This window comes from Styela clava, chromosome 4, assembly GCF_964204865.1.
Source record: "Styela clava chromosome 4, kaStyClav1.hap1.2, whole genome shotgun sequence".
Taxonomy (NCBI): Eukaryota; Metazoa; Chordata; class Ascidiacea; order Stolidobranchia; family Styelidae; genus Styela; species Styela clava.
This window is the reverse complement of record NC_135253.1, coordinates 13,537,570-13,559,173: the sequence shown is the minus strand read 5'-3', so window position 1 is coordinate 13,559,173 and position 21,604 is coordinate 13,537,570. Positions and strand designations below refer to the sequence as shown.

The 21,604-nt window shown below is 34.5% G+C and overlaps 1 protein-coding gene across 1 annotated transcript; it reads left to right on the top strand.

The window, feature by feature from the left end:
- The first annotated feature begins 438 nt into the window (after positions 1–438).
- On the top strand, positions 439–21,556 carry LOC120325884 (guanine nucleotide exchange factor subunit RIC1-like). The gene is made up of 29 exons (XM_078111506.1): positions 439–678; positions 901–1,342; positions 1,963–2,070; positions 2,574–2,749; positions 3,464–3,603; positions 4,233–4,479; positions 5,181–5,287; positions 5,374–5,549; positions 5,984–6,244; positions 7,028–7,267; positions 9,231–9,363; positions 9,970–10,106; positions 10,387–10,478; positions 11,209–11,393; positions 11,756–11,897; positions 12,358–12,589; positions 14,789–14,887; positions 15,014–15,124; positions 15,579–15,761; positions 16,267–16,438; positions 16,621–16,732; positions 17,215–17,445; positions 17,976–18,069; positions 18,256–18,365; positions 18,763–18,872; positions 19,121–19,391; positions 19,814–20,005; positions 20,293–20,407; positions 20,787–21,556. Exons 2-29 carry the CDS (start codon positions 1,205–1,207, stop codon positions 21,069–21,071), a joined length of 4,599 nt encoding a protein of 1,532 aa, XP_077967632.1. The 5' UTR covers positions 439–678; positions 901–1,204; the 3' UTR covers positions 21,072–21,556.
- Positions 21,557–21,604: the final 48 nt, after the last annotated feature.

Below are 21,604 nucleotides of genomic sequence, written 5' to 3'. Positions count from 1 at the left end.
ATACGACTTTCTTTAAAATCCGTTATCAGATCATTCGAAAGTGTCAAATTGTAAATCAATTCCCACCGCCACAGCAATATACATCGGTACCAAAGCTTGTACTGTTCAGAGAGAGTTTATTTCATTTCGTCAAACCAGAAAAAAAATATAGCCTACATACATATATAAATATCAAATAAACAGATGATTTCGGTTCATGACCACAGCAATATACATCGGTACCAAAGCTTGCACTGTTCAGAGAGAGAGAGAGTTTATTTCATTTCGTCAAACCCGGTCAAACCAGAAAAAACAATATCTACATACATTACCAGTGAGGTCGCGATAAGCAAACGAAATAAATCATAGGCCCATTTCATCTGCGCGTCATCATGCCATATGAAACTGTGTGCAAGTACTGAAGTAGTACGGTATGTAAGTTGTAAAGTGCTCAGGCGGATCTTCGTGAAAAAGCACTACTAGGTTTACAGTCTTTGAAAAGTCGTCGGAAAATAAGATTTTACGGAAGTTACCAGTTATAACAGTCAGACAGTATAACGGAGAGGCACTCTATTCGCACTGCTGTGATTCGTTCAACCTGTTCTTCTGGATCTGTGGATGGGAGAGTTCAGGAACTAATAGAAAGTTCATTTGATTGCTGCATTTGATTGCGTAGCCGTCGTCCTTTGGTTTGATCAGGCATGTAGCATATGTCTGTCTTTCTGTAGGTCTACTCCATTCTGCAGTTCTGCTTATATAGCCTGTCAGTCGCGCTACACATACCTTTATACAGTCACATTTGTGATATTTTTCTACAGTCAGACAGTGTTAAGGCATATAGAAAAATCTAGGCTCTGGTAAAAAATACTAATTCTATATGACTGATTCATTCGGGTTATTAAACTTATGTTATGTTTTCAGGTCATTTTTACTTTCATATGTGGAAACACCCATCTTGCCATTAGATCTGTAGATAGAAAAAAATGGAAGATCAAAGCTAATACTGTAACACCTTAACAAGTGAAGTCATTGATTCGATGGTAACACAAATAAATTAGGCCATACTGCATTATTGGTACATGCTCATCACTGGATCATGACAATATTTCCAAGTTCTATTTTCTTCTTTCAATTCGGAGTTGTGTAAAACACAATATACTGCTCATTGAAGTGCTCAATTACGAACATCATCAGACTGAAATCTGTACTGGTGTAGACAAGTGAAATGTATTTTTCCCTTGGATGGCCTCGGACTCTTTTACTGACCAATGGAAAATCTCAGTTGAAATTTGTTTCCTGCAATAGATATCGGATGCTATTTGCAGTGCTGACGGATGATACTATCAGCATATGGCACTGCAGAGTAAGTATTTAAAAGCTTCTAATCCTAGGTGAAAGAAATCAGCTGAAACTAGGGATTCTCAGATGAGAAATTAGGAATTATTAACAATGATGTCGTAAACCAGGGGTGTGCAATATTTTTTGTCACTCCTCCATAAAGCTAACTTCAAATCTAGCTATGCCGCGCAAAAAATTTTTTCAAGTCCACAACAAATTAAAAAATTTTACCAATGGAAAAGAAAGCTATCGATTAGCCCTACAGTAGTAAAGAAACTGGGCAAAACGGCAGGCAAAAAACTTTATGTATTTTTATCCATGTGAGCACCTTTTTAAACAAACTGTTGAATTAGGATTTTATGCTTGATGGGGAAAAATCTGATGGTGGACGAGGGGCGCACTAAATGGTTTGGCGGGCTTGGGTTGCGGGTCGTCTGCATCACACCTTGTCCTGAACCATTTGAACACATCATATATTAAGTTCAGTATAGTTTGTTCTGATATATTCAGTTCCTGATTTGATACATCTTTGAATATATATTGTTTTATGGCTTTGTACAAACATTTAATTTATTTATAGATACTATAGTTCATAATCTGCAACTTGTCATTTACTTATCATTGAACATTGCCAATTATTTTCAGCCTTGTGTGGAAATCGTATGTTATCAAAGATCTCAGTCCTCAGTTACTGCAACTGGATTCAATACTATTGCTGAATGGAGACACGATAGCAGTATGCTGGCTGTCGGAGTATGTTGTTTTAGTGTATTTTTGGATATAGCAATATTTAATACCATCCACTAATTTTCTTTGATTCTCTGTACCTCAGGTTATACTAGTCATAATGATATACAGTATTTGCATTTCATCACCAATGTCCAATATATTAAAAATTTAGTGTATTTATATAATTTTTCAGAAAAATATTTTTTTTACATTTATGTGGGTCGATGCTTTTTTGGTGGTAGTGCTGTAACTGGATAGTAACATAATGTTTTTCCCGATTAAGTGGGCACATTGACATCATGGTTTGTTTTATTTCTAAACCCATGTGTGTACAATGTGTCTGGATGTCTGCATACCTGCCCATTTGTGTGGCCACTCCTAATAAGTGGCCCACTTTTGTGCAGTTTTTGTTGAAAGCTTAGAAAGTGTCTGTCACTTTTCGCAGTAGAATTGCAAAATGCATTATCATCAATCTAGCAGTGGAGTGTATTAATGCTGTTTTATTTGACAAATATTTTTTATTTCAGACGACAGGTGGTTATCTTCTAATTTATCAATTGGAACAAGATGTGAAATCAGAGAAAGGAATGAATTTGTTCGAGTATAATCAAATCAAATCTCCACAAGGGGAAAACAGTGATGGCGTTCCTGCTTTACGACTTTGTTTAAAAACCACAATAGAGTATGGGTCACCAATTTTAAGGTACGGTAGTATATTTTGAATATTTGTATGACACCGATTAGAAGACAGCGTTTTAATATTGAACAATATGAATTTCTATGTTTAAATGGTCCTTTTGTAAAAGAGCAAAGGAATAATAATTTGGAGTATAATTTGGTCAAAAAGATAATTGCAGACCACCGAGCATTTTTACGACTGGATTTTAAAGACTTTTCTGCATGTATTTGAGCAACTTTGACTTGAACTTAGTTAGACTAATTTTTTTGGGGGATTTGAAGTTTGGAGTATATTTTGAATCCAGTTATCAGAGCACTTCATACTGAGCGTCACTTTGTTTTCAGTATTTACCATGACATGGATTTATGCCCAATCTCATTTACTTACAAACAAGCCTTTGGTCCGGCATAGATATGATTGCTGACCTGAATCCAGTATTCTGTTACTAAATGATACTAATTCTACAAAATCGATGATGGATATTATTTGGAAAATGTTCTCTAGTAATTTTTATTCCAGAACATGAACAATAATCATAAATTCTTCTTTGTTAAAGATGTAAAGAAATTCGAACATTATTCTTTTGTCATATTGTCATATATTGAATTTTCAATTGCAACTCTTAATGTATTTAACTCATGACCCCTCTTCCGGTGCTACACTATTGATAAGTTATTTTATATTATAAAGCCCTAAAAAAACTCTGGACTCTCATTCAGATCATTGTTTATTTTTTAGTTTGTCATGTGTCAGTGATGAATTACTCATTGCCACAAGTAAAGGAGAGGTTGAACTTATACCATGGTATGGACCAATGAATACCAGAAAGCTTCTCAATGTACAAGATATGACATTTGCTGTAGACTTACATAGTGCAGGTAAAATTGCTTGAATTGAATTCTAATTCCGTAACACTCAGGCCTGTAATGTCAAATTGTATCGGATAATTCTTCTATGAAGTATATTCAAATGGGGATTGGAACAATATAACTATCTCTACACTTGACTATGTCAGTCTGGGAATATCATGGAGAACAATTGAATGAAAAATCTATTTCATTTAGATAGAAATATACCATCTTGTCAACTTTATCTGGCTGAGATCCTACTGAGGCGACGGCAACTGCTCTTAAATTCCTGCCTGCAGATTATTCTGATATTAAATGTTCCAAATTGTTCAATTATATGAAGTATTTCAGGGTTTTATGATATACGGCTACAGTAGCATATTTTATAGGATATTCTGTATTTTAAATATCTTTATCAATATTTTGAAATTTCTTCCCTTACTCACAGAATACTAAATAATGGTGGCAATTTAAAGTACGGTAGCTTATTTTCCTACTGTCCATGAGCTGTTCATCCTCTTGCGAAACAATGTTTGATGGAATTATTAAAAATTTGGAATCATATTCCAATTTTGCATTAAAATTAGAATTAGTCTTATAGTGACTTCATTATTCCTTGATTGCTTAACTTTCAAATTACATTTATTTATTTAATTCAGGATCAATGATTCGCAGCAAATATCCAATTCACATCATGCAGCTAACTTACAGCCCTTGTTTGGAGGGTTTCACTGCAGTTTTGAGTGATGGTCGAGCTGCATTGTTATTTATCACAAAATCTCCTTCGGATGAAAAAAGTCAATCATCAGATTGGAAAGCTCATGGTATTTGGGCTAATGGATTAACTAAAGCTGTTTGCTGTGCTGTAAACAACAGATACAGACTGATGGCGTTTGGTACCACAAAGTGAGTATGATATATTGGATAAGGAGAGGTTTTATATTCAACCTGAGGTAGAGGAAAGCCTATAGATGCTTAATCATATGACGAACCACGACCTCTCGTCCTGTTACCAGTCCATGATGGGTATGGGATTAGTTAGCCAGAAGCATGAACTTGATGGTGGAGGAAGCTGTAACCGACCAGCGGTTACGTGAACCACCCTGCGGCGGCGAGGAGTCCAGCGATCGACTCACACATAACTATCCTCGCATGGGATTCGAACCTGCGAACCCACGCAGGACAATCAGAGCGATCCACTCACACATTACTATCCTCGCATGGGATTCAAACCTGCGAACCCAAGCAGGACAATCAGGAGTATGGTGGCGAGCGTATTTCTAACGTTTAGCATGATGCGTTAGACCACCGAGCCGATAAGAAGGACAATTTGTTTTTGTGTGTGTAATATTGAGGTAGTCAGGCTAGTTATAGTAGTGTGTAATAATATTGGCCTTTCACATTTTCTACAAATATACGCTTGACTACACTATATTTATACATATATGGACAACAGATGTCGTAAGTTGTTCCGATTCAGAGATTCTTTCACAAATTCTATAGCTTTTTGTTCCACTTTTTGTTTCGTATTTGCCTCCCATCACAATTTCGTTGCAAAAAATATTGGTTTCGTATATAAAGCATAAATATATGCATCTTGTCTACAGAGGAAGTTGTGAAGTATACAGTATGGATGATGTTTTGGGTTCTTTACAGTTTTCTCATCAAATGGCTTTATCACCGAAGTTTTATCCATCAGTATATAAAAACACAGGTATCTTGTATTTTTTGTGCAGTACATTTTTTATTGACGTTCAGTCAAGTTCATGATATAATATTTTATATGTTTACTACTGTTAGGTACAGTCACGGATATGCAATGGACACCAGATGGATGTGCTCTGGCATTGTCATGGAAACTTGGTGGATTTTCAATATGGAGTGTATATGGTGCTTGCCTTGTTTGCACATTAAGCGCAGATCATGCGTTCACAGTTGATGGTGCTCGTAAACAACAATCATTGTTTTATTCTGTGGTATATTTCCTTGTTCTAAATTAATTAGTGTTTTATGAAGCGCTGCATTGAGTCAGCAATTGTCTCATTGCACCAATCAAGATGAGAGTCCACTGACCAAGCTTATGCATTTGGAACATTAACATGAGTAGCTGTTTTGACGCCAGAATTGGATATCATTTTATATAGGAAAAATTCTCTTAGGCCGTTGAATGTACAAGCCGCAGTACTCCCGTAGTGTCCGTACCAGGTTAGGGTTAGGCCATAATTTTATTCCGATTTTCCTTATTTCAGTTCTATTACGAGTTCAGGGACTGCCTGTGTCTGAATATACCTCCTAAAATACTCCCTTTGCACAACTTGATTTAGAGGAGGCCAACAAAATTAGTTACCTCCATATTGGTAGACACACTTCTGGAGCGCCGCTGCAGCTTATTTGAACAAATTTGTTTCAGTGTTGGGGTGCTGAAGGATATCAATTATGGATGATTCAAGAAAATATAAAAGTGGAAAATGCAAATGCCAATCAATCACCAATCAATGAAAGTGGAAATTCAAATCTAAATGTACAAAGTAATATCTCTTCCTCCAGTGACGATGGAGGAATTGCCACTGAAAAAAGACTCTATTTAAAACCTCGTCCTGAAACCTTGTGTGAAAAAGAGTTTATCCAATTCCAGTTTGCCAAAAGTGCACTCACCATGAATCCATGCTCTGTAAGTAATTATTTTTGCATTTCATTTTGAGATAGCATATTGAAATATTACTGATACTTCTCACAAATTTGCTTATAGTTATGCGATGATTGTAAACCTACAGCTATTGCGTTAGGTTTTCTATTGGTGTTATAAAGTCACATGATCTGGCCTATCAAAAAATCCATATGTAAATAAATACCTATTGCTCATTACTTATCGATTTTAATCGGTAAGTATGTTGATAGGTATTTGTCTGTTTGTCTGTCTGTCTGTTAGATGCACGCGATATCTCACGAAAGCGAGGTTGAATCTGCTCCAAATTTTGCATGTGCATTCATCATAGCTCGGATCAGAACCCTATTGATTCTCGATGAATTCTGTCGTATAATTAGCGAGTTATTAATTAATTAGTGATGTGACACACTGTGTCACTATGGAGAAAGAGCGCTGTTTTGGGGGATCCAATAACATTCGATTGAAGTTTTCGGTTTCCGACCGATATTCTCGTTTACTAATTGGTCATGTTCTTAAAAGCAAGGGGAGTATGTTGCACATAGGCCGACCTAGTCTTCTATACGCATACTGTCTCTGAATTGAATTTCTTAATTGTTAATATATATTCATATACAAGATAAATAAACATGCTTTCATACACAACTACATATCATATTTTACAAACCACAAGGCACACTTTCAAATATTTTTTTTCTCTTAAAAATCGATCATGCGTCTTATAAGCTGGTGTGCCTAATGTATGGATAAAAACCCAAAATACATTTTTTTATTTCTGTTGATTTTTAGGGCAACCAGTCACATGTAATATTACAATCTGAAGATAGAATGTTTGTTAGTTTTGGAGAAAACAGATATTCAAATCTTTTGTCTGGAGTTACTTATGATGAAAAGAAAAAGAAATATATATCAAGAACATATTTAAGACCAAATTCCACTGGAAGAAATTTTGAAAAAGTTGTTGGTAACAAGCAATGGACGGTCATACAGCTGCCTATTAATTATTTAAATGGGAATTGGCCAATTAGGGTAAGTTTATTCATTTCAATACCAGGTGGTCTTGAGTTGAGCTAAAAAACCAAACATGTTTTTGACTGGTCTCAGTGAATCCACAGAGACCAATCGCTCCACCACAACACTCTTACTTTTAAATTTGATCTCATCGTTATGGTGTGTGTTGTATTGTCATACCTATTACATGAGCAAATGTCAGGCCATTCATTTACGATTACTCTAGGTATTACGAGAAATTAGTATGTATTCTGAGAGCTCTCATAAAGAACGACTTACTCTTGCATCTTTGTTTGCATGCAAAAGTAGTTGAGAAGTTTGGATATGATACTTCATGTTTCATTACTTATCGATTTTAATCGATAAGTATGTTGATAGGTATTTGTCTGTATGTCTGTTAGATGCACGCGATATCTCACGAAGGCGTGATTGAATCTGCTCCAAATTTTGCATGTGCATTCATCATATCTCGGACCAGAAGCCTATTGATTTTGGATGAATTATATTGTATAATTAGCGAGTTATTAATTAATTAGTGATGAAGAGATCTGGATTTTTACACAGCGAGAGATTTTCGAGACACGCTGAATGTGTGTGTGCGTATCAGATGCGCAAGTTTTCACGCTAGTGATTCAGAGCGAAGGATACACACCGCTAGATCGTATCTCGTGATTAATCTTTGAGCATTGTCCATATCTCTCTTGTAACTTTGACGTCGTTGCGATGCGCAAGTTTCCTTCGAGAAATTTTCCACGCTCTTGAGTCAAGAGCGAAGGATACACGCCGCGAGATCGTATCTCGTTACTTATAATTACTCCTTAAAGTTTAAGCAATGTCCATATCCATCCCTCAATCAGGTTCGGGGTTGCAGAATTCCTCACCAAAATATCGCTAGGCTGTGTTTGAATAGCCGTCGCAACCTGGGTTAGCGCCGTTGTATTTGACACAAACTATAGGATTGGTAAATAGGCTATTGGCTGGAAACTAATCGAAACAATCCAGTTCGGATTTGCTGAATTCTTCATAAAAGTATTTCCTCGAGTAGTATTTCGACGACGACATGGGGAGTGGGCTATTGTTTTCGACATTTTTGATATTGGCTGAAAACTAATCAAAACAATCCAGTTCGGGTTTGCAGAATTTTTCGAATCGAAACCGCAGTTTCTGTTTTGGGGGATCCCCTAACTTTCGATCGATAAATCTTCGGTCTCTGACCGATATTCTTGTTCCAAGGTTGAGGAGAATCAATACGACAGTTTAATCATATGGCCAGCCATGGTCTCTGGATCTTTTTTAGCTTGTCACTTGTCAGTCTAAGTTAGATATAGGAATAATAAATTTATCTTTTGAGCTATAATTCTTCGGCGGGTACATGAACCACCCTGCAATAGTAAAGAATCCAACAATCTTCTTACTCATAATTTTCGCCTACATACTTCAATTTTGCAAACCCGTGCAGTGTAACTTCTGTGTAATGGCAATATTAATTCAACATGATGTAGAAACGTTGTGCTTATATATAAGTCATTCATGAAAATGAAATTAAAAGTATTATCTGGATCCATGTGTTCATCAGAGTTATCAGGGCAAATTAAAAAAAAAAATAACATTTAAAATAAAATGCAGCTGTAAGGGAAGGGAATTAACATATCTAAATGGCACAGAGATCTCAAATTGATACACCTCAATGAAACTAAATAATGTTGAGTGTAGACACAGGTTCTGGTTCAACAACAATAAATGATGTTGTCACTTGAAATCCAATTACTAACAAAAATAACTATGGTATAAAACGTTATTTTTAAAATTCCACTCCTTGAAACGACCGGTTTACTATTTTTCGTTATAAGTCGCACTGCCCAACTGATCTCATACCGCTACCTTAAGGTTCATACACTTACCGGTTTAAACAAATGCGTAGTATCTCTTTTGCTTGAATTCTAAGTCATTTACAAAATATTTATTTTTTATTCATTTGCAGTTTTCTTCAATTGACAAAACTGGCAAATTATTAGCTATTGCAGGAAATTTTGGTATTGCCCATTACTCACTCATCACTAGAAAATGGAAGTTATTCGGGAATATTATGCAGGAAAAAGATATGGTTGTTACAGGTAAATTTAAACTATTTGTTAAAAAAATGAAAAACTATTGCCATTGAGAGTTTTATATTCTGTGATCAAGTGAGTATTTGGTCGAGTAGGACATGGTATATTTCAAAATTTGCCTATTTCCAATTTTGAATCAATTTTGAAAAAAGCTGCAGTCTTTCAAACATTTTTTCTCACGCCTAACTATTGCAATCCACTTTCTTATTTCTTGTGTTTGATCAAATGGCTAAAAACTATTTACTTCTGCAAAATCGAGATAATACATAATTTCGTATCTTTTATCAAATTCATTTACCATTTTATTATGTCCCCTCTTATGTGATTGCACAAAATACCATTTCTTTCATTATTATATAATCAGCATTGCTTTGTAATTGCCAGTACAATTGCATTCGAGAAGTACTTAACAGTCATCTTTATTTTCTCTATATTCATATTCCAGCAATTTGTGAATGAAATAGAAAAACAGATGAACTGCTTTGAGTTCATTTTAAAAATATTACAATGTTACAAAATTCTGTTTCTACAAATATGTTTACGGTTTCTTAAATGGCTTGTTATGTTGTTGGCATGGAAATAGATTTTACATTAGTACTTTTACATTTTCAGGTGGTTTAACATGGTGGGATGGACTGATCATTGTTGCTTGTTACAATTTAGTTGAAACTCAGGATGAAATAAGAATATATCCTCATAATACCAACCTGGATAATGTATTTTCATATGTTAAACGTGTTAATTCTCAAGTATGTATTTTGACTTTCCTTTTTCACTTGAACACCAAATTCAATATGGCAGGTTATTTTATTCTTTTTATATTAATCAAACATCAGTAATTAAGTCACTTTGAATTTGTCAAATAATAAATCATAATAGCATAGATAATTATAAAATTTGCTTTGAGGACTGGTAACGGAGAACCACTTAACTAGAATGTATATTGTAACCTACATTATGAGTTATGATTTTTTGCCCCGGCATATTGACAGAACTGCGAATCTATTCATTATTTTCATTTTAATTCAGGTACTGGTGATAAATGTTTACCTTGATATGGTGATTATATTCGATTCAACGTACCATATAAAAATATACAACATTAAAAAAGAAGATAAAGTGTAAGAATCCATTTTTGTTAATACTGACAATAATTTGTCCAACTGTAATGATTGACTGTCGAACGACATCTAATACTTTAGAAAAGGGTTCTGCAAACTTTTTGGGCCGCGATCCCCTGTTTGAGAATCCCCATCCTATGCCGTATCAATTTATGTTCTTAACCAATGAGGAATGATAATGTTTCATTTCATTCATATTATATCAATTCTCAGAGAAATTTGTGACAAGCAAACTCAGACTCTTCCATATTCCTTTTAATATCATTGGGGACCGACCCCTGTGCAGTCATCACCATTGGGGACCCCCAGTTTTTCAAACCTTCATTGTCAAAGGCAATTTGTTTTTAATTGTTTCCAGCATGGTACATAGTTGTTACTGTATGCACTGTACTGTATCTCCACTATGCTGTTTATTTGGTACAAATAAGCTTACACGTGACAGCGGATTACCCCGGCCCATCATGCTATGGTGTTATTATGAGTCACACTCTTGCGGTCATGATTCTTATTAGGTTTAAGTCCCATAAGAAGGGAAATTAGGTGTAAGAGATTCGCTGGACTTCTTCTGGAGTACGCAAGTTCATGCAATAGCTGGTCATTTACAATCCCCCCATTGTCAAGCCTATGCCAATGAAACCAGTTACTGCTCAACCATACTCATAACGGACTTAGAATCAGACAAGAGGCCATGGTTTGCCAGTTTTATATTCAACCGTCTTTTCTTTATTAGGGAATATTCCAGTGCGTCTCTGACTCTTCTGAAAGAAATATCAATGCAAAGATATGTTCCTTATCCATCACTTGTTGTATCGGTAATGATGGCATCACTTCATATGGAAAGTTCTGGTCGAAAACAACAACAGCATTCTGTAAACAGTCAACAAGAAACTGAAGTTTTAATCATCAATGTTGCTGGTATGTTGGGCGAATTCTATATTTCGTGTATTTTGAATGTATATCCAAGTCTTCGGTTTATGTGTATCATGTTCTGTATGTATTTTTTTTATTCTGCTGTTATTGCAAGACTTTTATATATGTTGTATAATATTACTGTTCTGTTATCAGAAATTTCACATTTTAAAGTACCTAATGGAAGCAAGTGCACTTTTTGTGAATGGATTTCTAGAGAAATTGCTTTTTTGTTCATGTGCATATACGCGCTTGTAAATTGTAACACTGAAGTACATACACAAAATTATTCCAAATTGAAGCTCTTATTAAATTTTCTTTGCAACGTGGCAATGCTTTTCAACGTTATATCATTGATTTTATATAAGGTCGTCTGCTGTTACTTCAACATTCCCAAGATGAGGGGTCAATTAAATCCAAATCAACCGGAAAACAAGAAATGACTTTTCAACCTCCTATTGTACTTGCCTCATCTGTAGAAAATATTTGGGCTTCTGAATATAAGAACAAGTATGTACTTGACAAGTATGTAGGTGACATGAAATTAGTAAACATAAGACAGATTTTGCTGGACTGAAAAGATCAGGTCTCGGAAAGCGACTAAAATTTTGTGTATTCAGGAAACTGGTTTTTCCGCTGAGCCTAGATTATTTGCTCTTTGCATCACTGTAACGAACCATAAGCCCATTTACTATTTAAGGTTGGGGATGAGGGATAGGGAAAGCTATAGAGATGAGCTTTACCGCCATGATATACTTGACTACACACGTTCACTTGTGATATGCGCAGAATAATATAAGCATTTTTAGGTATCAGTAACTACTTTTACAGGGCATGAAGTGAAATATCAAAAATAAATTAAAAGAAAATATTTGAGTAGATTACTTTATTCTAAGATTTTAGTTTTGAAAGTATTATATATAGGAGAAATTTTTCCATATAAAATCATCTTATGCACAATATATTTCAGTCAGAAAGTTCACCTCACTGATGCCGTATGGTTCAGTTGTGGATCTGCTGGAGTCAGGGTATGGTTGCCACTGTTCCCTGCTATGAGAAGATCGAGATCAGGTGATATCGGAGAACTCGACATGCAAGCGTTACTGTCAAAAAGAATAACATTAACATTGGAAATGGATTCTTGTTATCCTTTGGCTGTTTTATTTGAAAATGCTGTCGTAATTGGAGTGAAAAATGAAACGGTGAGTTATTGTATGTTTCAGTGTTTTGTTAGTCATACAATTCTATAAATATAACAGAATACATTGAAAACAATTAAATTCGTAGGGTTCCATTTTTGTACAAATTGCAACTTTTTTTTTCAAGTCATTAGCTTGACTGTTCTTGGGTAAAAAATTCTGATGAAAATTATTTTTCAAAGTACAAAGTGACCCCAATAAATCAGAACCCATGTCATTTGAAACAAGACTTGTGCAAGGAGTTTTGGATCAATTTGGATACAATCATACACAAACAGAAATTCGAGTATTTAATTTCCTAATTTTTGAGGAGTATCAAGAAATTCATGGGTTCTGTCTTTTTGCTCGCCTTGTATTCAATTTATACATCAGAATCGAACTCAGATTTGCGCAAATCTGAGTTTTGTCATTATCAACTGTAGGCTTGCACGTAATTGACAAAAATCAATTTCGTAATTACGGCCAAATCGATTACGTAATGACCCTGTAATTGCAATATTTTTTTCACACTTTTAAACCTATCATAACAACCAATTTAATCCACTTCTATTCCGAATGGGACATCGACAGTTGGGACAGTTTGTTTTTCATATTTCCGCCAGTACTACACGCCGGCGACAGATGCTAAAGACAAATATCAAGGAGTGAATTCAAATTAATTTTCTGATTTTTATCTTTTGTGTTAGCTTTGATTTTCCTTTATCAACTTTATCACCCAATTTTATGTGATCAATTTTATCATTACCAACACTGGTAAGTGGTAATATATTTATGAAGCGATAGTTGACTTTTTTAAAATCATATCAACCTATTAATACGAGTTAAATTAAATAACAATTCCGGGTTTCTAATTTATAAATCAACGACGAGCGTATTCTCTCGTCCCGTTTTTTTACATTATCCGACTTTACTACCTAGTTAGCATTTTATAATAATTATTGATGCCGACTTATTTACGATATTCCGATTACCATGCTTCATTTTCTATTAAATCATTTCGCGGCCTAAATGTTATAACATTATTTGCGATAAATTTAGATCAAATATTAATTATTTGCGCATAATTTAAATACCGTACTTATATGACATGCCTTCTCCGAAAATACAAAGTTATATCGCAAAACAATGCATTTGGTGACATTTATTTTGCACTCACGAAAATATTAATTTACTTTTCTAACTCAAGTCGACACAAGTTTGGTCGAGTGCCGGTGGTATTTGAGTCGACGATAAATCAAAATAAGTTGCCGCATTTGGTAAAGACTTAAAGATATTGTAAAGACATATTTGGCCGAAATAGTGCGAGGCATTGTGAAAACAAGGCCAAGTCCGGACAGATATATAACGATAAAACCGGTAACAGAACATCAAGATTTTGTAATAGAAAATGGCTCTCGCGCAGTATAAACATGGGAAATCCCGTCTTTTTGTTGTTTCTCTGCCGTCTGAATCGCTTTACCGATGCCGAAAAGACTAAGTTGCGTTGGTTCATTACGCAATTTCTCTTCCGTCGTCATATTGCTGTTTGATAAGCGCGACATCAATTATCACGGCATTTATAAATAGACCATGTTTGGTAAGTTGTCTCTCACATTCTTTAGTCATTTCACCCGAAGAAGTTGAAACCAGGTGTGTTGGCGTTCATCGGTCTCAACACAATTCTATCCCATATCTACGCTTAATATGTACATTTGCCATGCTAGATAAGTTGATAATAGGTTAGTAAATGGCAACGAGCTATGCCTTCTCCATCTGCGTAACTAGAGAGAGAAAAACGGCTGCGAATACCGGAACTCTAACTTCTTCTACTTTTTAAACTTTAAATTTTTACAATCGACGGAATTGACTGCTCTAAAGAGAGCTCGTTTCAATCGCGAAAGCGCTCCACCAATAATTACGAATTTACGTAATTCGTAACTTCGCTTCCGTAACTCAAATAATTCCGTAAATCCGTAAATTACGTGCAAGCCTAATCAACTGCATTAGCTGTTTCTATGTGTCAGATATATGAAACATTGATTGAATCACATTGTTAGAATTTTTTATTTTTTATTTAATCATAATCTCAATTTGGAAATTTTCTGTTAGTCATGATGCTGTTTTGGTTTCTGCTTATCTTATGAACAAAAATGTTTTCCTAATTGAAATCTGATGTTTTTTGATTTGTATTTGATTTTCACTGTAACTGTAACCTATTTATAGTCTCATCATAAACGACAAACAGATGAGGACGAGAATGATTCTCTATATTCATTCCATTTTTCAACTCTTGAAAGAACTTGTGAAATATATCTTCATCAGGTATTGAAATGTTTTTTTTGTTTTGCGTGATAATAAGTATATATTTGTTTTATGAAAATGGAATATTGAATACCTTCCTGCAATTGTTTAGCTGTTTTTATAATTGTTTTGATATATTTTTTTTAGATATTGCGTCAATTGCTTCGTCGTAATCTTGGATATCATGCTTTACAAATTGCATCATCATGCAGATCTTTATCATATTTTCCTCATGTTCTTGAACTGATGTTACACAAGGTAATGCATAATAAGTATCTGCTACCTCATTTTGGGTCAGTAGTCACAAAATTATGAGTTGGGTTTTTCACTCGAATGTGACGTAAGCAAATTTTTATAAGAAATAACAAATAAAAAAAGTAATTGTAGTGATATTTTATTCACTCGAATGACCTGATACTGCGTACCATTCAGTCTTTTATCGCTAGTTTGACTCTTTGAAAGTATGTCAGTGTGGAGCAATTCCTTTTTTGAGCAAACTCACCCTAGCAAATACTAAGTGGTACTTATTGTGATTTAATATTAATCAATATAACTGTTTGCATCTCAGACATATTTTTATCAATTTGAATTAAATGTCTGGCTTTGTCATGTTTAAATGTATATCACCATTATATACAATATTGTATTTATTAATTCCTAGGTAGATTTTTTTCCCTGCATTTCAACATTCTATATTGTTACCGTTACCTAGGTGCTTGAAGAAGAAGCGACATCTTCGACACCTATTCCTGATCCTTTGTTGCCAACTATTGTTAAATTCATTGCGGAATTTCCTGAATATCATGAAACTATCGTACATTGTGCAAGAAAAACAGAAATCGCTTTGTGGCAATATTTATTCAATTCTGTCGGAAATCCGAAAGAACTGTTTGAGGTAATATCATACATTCAAGATGTTTCCAGCCACAACGTATGGAACATAAATTCACCCAGCAATGAATATATCACTCTTAATTTTGAGAATAAATCCTCCTGGGGATTAGCTATTTGGGGCTTTGGCTTTTAACTATTATTAGTGTCTGTAGCATTTAATATGTGTAATTGAGTTCTGGATGGAATAAGATTCAATCTTTTGTAGCTTGGATATGTGATTATGTGCTTTTATAATTTGAGTTTATAATTGAGTTGTGTAATTGAGTTCTGGATGGAATAAGATTCAATCTTTTGTAGCTTGGATATGTGATTATGTGCTTTTATAATTGAGTTTATCTTTGTTTTTTAATTTTTGAAATTGCCATTTTATATGTGGTATATTGTAGTACCTATTGCGACATCATCAAAATTCCAAAATTATATCAGAATAATTTGAAATGTCCATGTAGGTATTCTGAACGAGAATTTATCTTCTCACTAAAAAGAATTCATTTTTATTTGTACAGGATTGTTTAGAATCTGATCAGTTGGAAACAGCAGCATCATATCTAATTATATTACAAAACCTGGAAAAACTTTCATTAGCTCGCCAAGATGCCAATCGATTATTGACTAAAGCTCTCAGTGCAAGCATGTGGTCTCTGTCTGCTGATATTATAAGATTCTTGAGAGCTATAGGTGAGTATAGAACATAATTAGTGAAGAAACATTAATGGAAGTTCAGCTTGGAGGGCTTGTTGTTTTTTTAATAGTATTTCTTATATTTACATCGAACTCCCTATGAAGAAGATTAACAATCCACCCTTCTTTAAGGAAAGTGACTAATTGTTTATTTTTGCAAACTTCAATTTTTTATTCAGGTGATGGTGACATCAATACGACTCCACAAAGACATCCAGTATTACTAAACACAAATATATATCCCGCTGTTGCACCTTCGCCTCATCATGCTATGGATGATACTGGATTTGGGTATTTTATTTTGGAACATAATTTCAGAAGCTATGACACACAGAAAACACACCTGGTTGTTCAATTCGATTTTGCAGGCCTGAAATAATTTCTATAATTCAAACGAAGGGTACAACCGTATTATGTGTACTACTACAAGGTTAGGGTTCAATTACAAGTTCGAGGACTGTTTATGTCAGGCAATTGAATATACACCCTGCCCATAGGTTTCAGTCTCTTTACACAACTTGATGTAAAGTAGGCAAACAAAATTAGTTACCTCCATATTGGTACACACACTTCTGGAGCGCCCAAATGAAGTATGCTAGGCAATGATTTATTTTTGTAAATAGCTTTGTACTGAATGAAATGAACTATTAAAAACTGTCTCAAATTTAAGATTCAATTTCATTTGTTCAGTTTCGTAATTGAGAAACTATCATTTTATCAATATTCCTTCCGGCTTCGAAGCAGCTCTAAAAATGTTCTCATATGATTTCCAGGGACACGGAACGAGAAACTACTTCCAAGCCTAAAGACACTGTAACAAGACATGGTCGAACTTACAGCAACTATTATGAACTTTATCCACAAAAAACAAGCACAACATCACAAACCACGGATCATTCATCGTCTTATCATCCTTATGTACCTCATTATCCGTTGAACTCATACCAACGCCGACGTCAGTTACAATCTTCACTCAGTCATCCTGCCACAACAGAAGTTACAAGGTTTGCCATTTTAATGTAGAATGTATATTTTTCATGCTATCTCTCAGAAATCTCCTCATCCTTATCTCAGATCAATTATGAATCATTTATGTTGAGTGTTGATGTATTTCCTAACTTGAACTAAGTGCAGATAATTGAAATTGGTACAGTTATTATTTTTTTACATTTTATTTACATTGATGTTATGTGAATAAACTTACTTTTTATGTTTTATGTAAATTCTATCATAAATCGTGACTTGGCTGATAATTAAATTTCGCAAAAACGTCTGCGGTCCGCAGTGAATTTCTGGCTCGTTGCGGACTCATTCAAACGCTCAGCGGACTCATTTGAGACCGCGGACTCGGCTTGGGAAACACTGTGTTTTTAGAACAGAAATTGCAGGGAATTCTCAAATATCAATTTGGCGATTCTCATACTGGAAAAGATATTATGATTTATGCCTTCATTTGATTATCCAATAGTCAATTGTGTTGTTTTAGTTGACTACTCCAAGGCAACTTTTTATCTCCCATATTGTATTTGTTCAGACATGATGCAACAAAGTTATCACCGATAAACGAACAAAATATGACACCTGAATGTGCTGAACATTATTTCATTGATATAATATTATCAAGACAGGTACGTTTGCAGAGATCTTTGCCATTTTGTGGTGATACAGGTTTGAAATGTCTGATGTATTAAGCATATTTTGAACTTTACGTGGGCTGGAATATAGTCCTAACATTTTTCATACCATTTTGGTAAAATACTAGTTTTATAGAACATTTTCTTCAATTCAAATTAAACTTTATACAAAAATTGCAGGCTCGTCAACTCCTCTGCGATAAAAATTTGTTTGAATTAGCAACATTTGCAGCATACATGGAGTTTGATTTAATACCTTGGTTACAAAAAGAACGATGCCGAGCCGCAAGGTCTGTCTCAATTATTTACTATCAGTATCTTTTTGTTTATACTTTAATACATATGTATATATCGTTGATATAGAAAGTACACAAATACACTTGACAAGATTGAATTGGAATGAGCAGAAATGATGTCGTGGAGATGATTGCTCGAATTTCTTCTACTGATGCATAAAAATATTCTAAAGTATTCTTAAATCAAGCATATGGATGTTACATTCGACTCATATATCCCTCATTGCAAGCATTGTGGTATATTACCAGATTCTCATTGAATATTCACCTAATTTTTTGTATTTGTTATGGAACTTTTGATGAGTACACTTGGATTCTGAATGTGAATTTTTGCACCAATTTTTTTATCAAGTGTTAAACAAACATTTTTTAAACATTTATTCCTTTTAAGGATCCTTGATGCGGTACAATGTTTAACGGCGGTTCACACAAATTTCAAATGGCCATATCCAGCTATTATGAAATTGGATCGTAATGATGCCAGTCCTATTAACAAATCATGTAAGTCACAACTACCTTCATATTCATTCCGCTTTACATGTTTCACTTGTTGTGCAATGTATATGAGTTCTATTGGCGAAGTTTTGCATGTATTACATTCATGTTGTAATAGTGGTTTTATGCAATTGGCTGCATTTTAGATATGCTTTCAGATATACTTATGCTTAAAATTATTGAAATCATATACTGTTCATGGACGGAGTGCAGGGTTAGAAATAACTTTTTTTGTTTTGTTCTCTGTTTTGCAGTCAACCAAGGAAATGGAAATGAGATGATAAGGGGAACTATTTCAGCTGATCGTTTATCAAGAAACAGTGCGTATTCATCAAACAGTGACTTGCTTACTGTACTTTCAATTTCGGACAATGCAAATCGAAAATATTCAATGGATAATTACGATGTATCAGAAACAAGTTCATTGAACGATGATGACATATCCAGTTCAGTATTAGAAGGAATATATGAAAGTTATGTTTTGGATAGGAGCGCACAATCTCCACAAACCAGAGAGCAATTGATGTGAGTTAAAGTATTGTACTGAGTTACAGCCATGCACACCTATTTTTCCTAAACTCACTTTTGCAATTTGCTGTTATCGTGTAAACAATATTACCATTTTATCTTTATTTAATATCAAAAAGGGAAGTCTGATGCAATTTGTATTCCAATTTAAAAAATGGATTTGGGATAGTTCGTAAATATTTTGCTTCGCGATGCCTTCTTCCGGATGTTTTTAGTTTTGACGCACCAAATTTTGCATTATCATATCCTATTAGTACTGGTAAAATATCTATATTTGAAGCGTGAGGCGGTGGCCATGGCAGGTATTGAAATAACGATGCACTAACTACCTGACCGTCAAACCTAGATCATATCGGTGGTTTATGAACATTCCAGTAAATAAACTAAATATAAAATAAATTTACTTTTTTGTTGTTTAGATACATATTTAACGTTATGTTGAAGTCTGGTTGCATTGAATGGGCTATTATATTATCAATAGTACTCCATGATACGGAAAGATCAATAAAAGTTATCAATATGATAAGAGAAGATAAGGATTTAAAACTTGATATTCTACAACGGGCTCGTGATTGTGTCACACAAATAAATAAGTGGGCTTGTGATGAATGGTAAGTACCAGAGATGATATTCTGGTATAAACTATATTTTGAAAGTTAGCAAGCTTGAAGACTAACAGGTATTGGTTAGCATAAATAATGCCTGGTAACAAAAAGAATGTGGTGCAATTGGGCATCAGCCACTGCCTTTTATCGTCCTTACTGGTGGTAGCAAAATAACATAGGCACTTCACAAATTGAGCTGTGGTTAGGTCATGAGTATGTGTCTATTCAACTTTTAGTAGTTTTATGCCCAATTTTAATATTTATCAGTATTTATGGATGTGTTTTGTTTTAAGTAATCAATATGAACAAGTATTATCAGCAATGCAAGAGCAGTTTAACGCTCTAAATGAATTGGTAAATGAACGAGAGATTGAATATGCTGAACAACAAGCTGTAATTGCTCAACAGGTTGGTTGACTTTTTCCTCTTCGAACATAACGAAAAGCACTGCATCATCTATTTTATCAATCTGATAGACAGTGGCTCCCAAACCGCGCGTCAATAACGGCACGCTTAACGATACAATGTGGCCCGCCGAAATTAAGTGGAATAGTTTAACACTTTATGTTTTTTCTTTGTACGTTTTAAATACAGCCAATTGTTACGCAGGTTAATATATATTTGTGTCAGAATTCAATTATACCGGTATCTTAAGTATACATACGCGAATATCTTTCCGCTTGTAATTTGGCCCCCGGTCAATAAACTTTGGGACCACTGGTCTGAGGGCAATAGTATAAAATTACGCAATCAGCCAAATCACTGGAATACTGAATATTCTTCCTAGACTAGATCGACTTCAGAGATGTCGGACAGAATCATACCTAGATCGAGGCATATATCACGTGAAGATACACCATCTACAGCGGCCAAAGAAAATTTGACGAATGAAAACATTTCTTTAGACGAAGTTTTTACAGTGAAAGAACTCGATGTCAGTAAGTCTTCTCCAAAGGGACAACAAGAACAGCATACTCAAGTTTCAAGTGATAGTACATCCAAGTCCACGCCAGTGGAATCTGAAGATAGTTCCGAGAGTGAGGAAGTTGAAGAGTCTTGTTCTATATCATAGTGTGCAATGATGCGTTTTATTTATTTTTGAAAATATGGTGTAATGATATACCTATGAGGAAAACGGAGGCTTCAGTAGGTACTGCCAGCCTTCAAGAATAACCAAGCTTCGTTGGCGGATGCTAAAATGAAATTACACAGGGACCAGCTTGCCAGGAGATAACATATATGCAGCAGTCTGGTTACTGAATTTTATGAATGATTGGGTGATTTTAGAGGGTTGAAATAAATACTCACATGTGAGTGTTACCAACTTGTGTGCCATACCATATCATAATCGGATAGTGCCACGTTGCGGTGATTGTACTTTACTCTAATTTTGTTATAATAAATTGGTCTGCTAGATTCTCTTGTAAAAAGAATCCAACTTTGTTGCTGCTTGAAAATTATATTAAAAGTATATTATTGTTTTAATAAAATCGCCAAATTTTTATATTTTTTGCTTTTAAAAATTATCAGACGTGCAAGAATCTGTGTACACCTTTATTCGTTGTGATCAGTGAGTTCATTATATAATGGAATGCAAAAGTGAGC

Bases quoted from the DNA above. Each gene is read 5' to 3' on its own strand.
- LOC120325884 (XM_078111506.1), top strand. From the start codon at position 1,205: ATGTATTTTTCCCTTGGATGGCCTCGGACTCTTTTACTGACCAATGGA. The intron at 5,288-5,373 runs GTATCTTGTATT...TACTACTGTTAG, and splicing joins ATCAGTATATAAAAACACAG to GTACAGTCACGGATATGCAA. The intron at 9,364-9,969 runs GTAAATTTAAAC...TTACATTTTCAG, and splicing joins AAAAGATATGGTTGTTACAG to GTGGTTTAACATGGTGGGAT.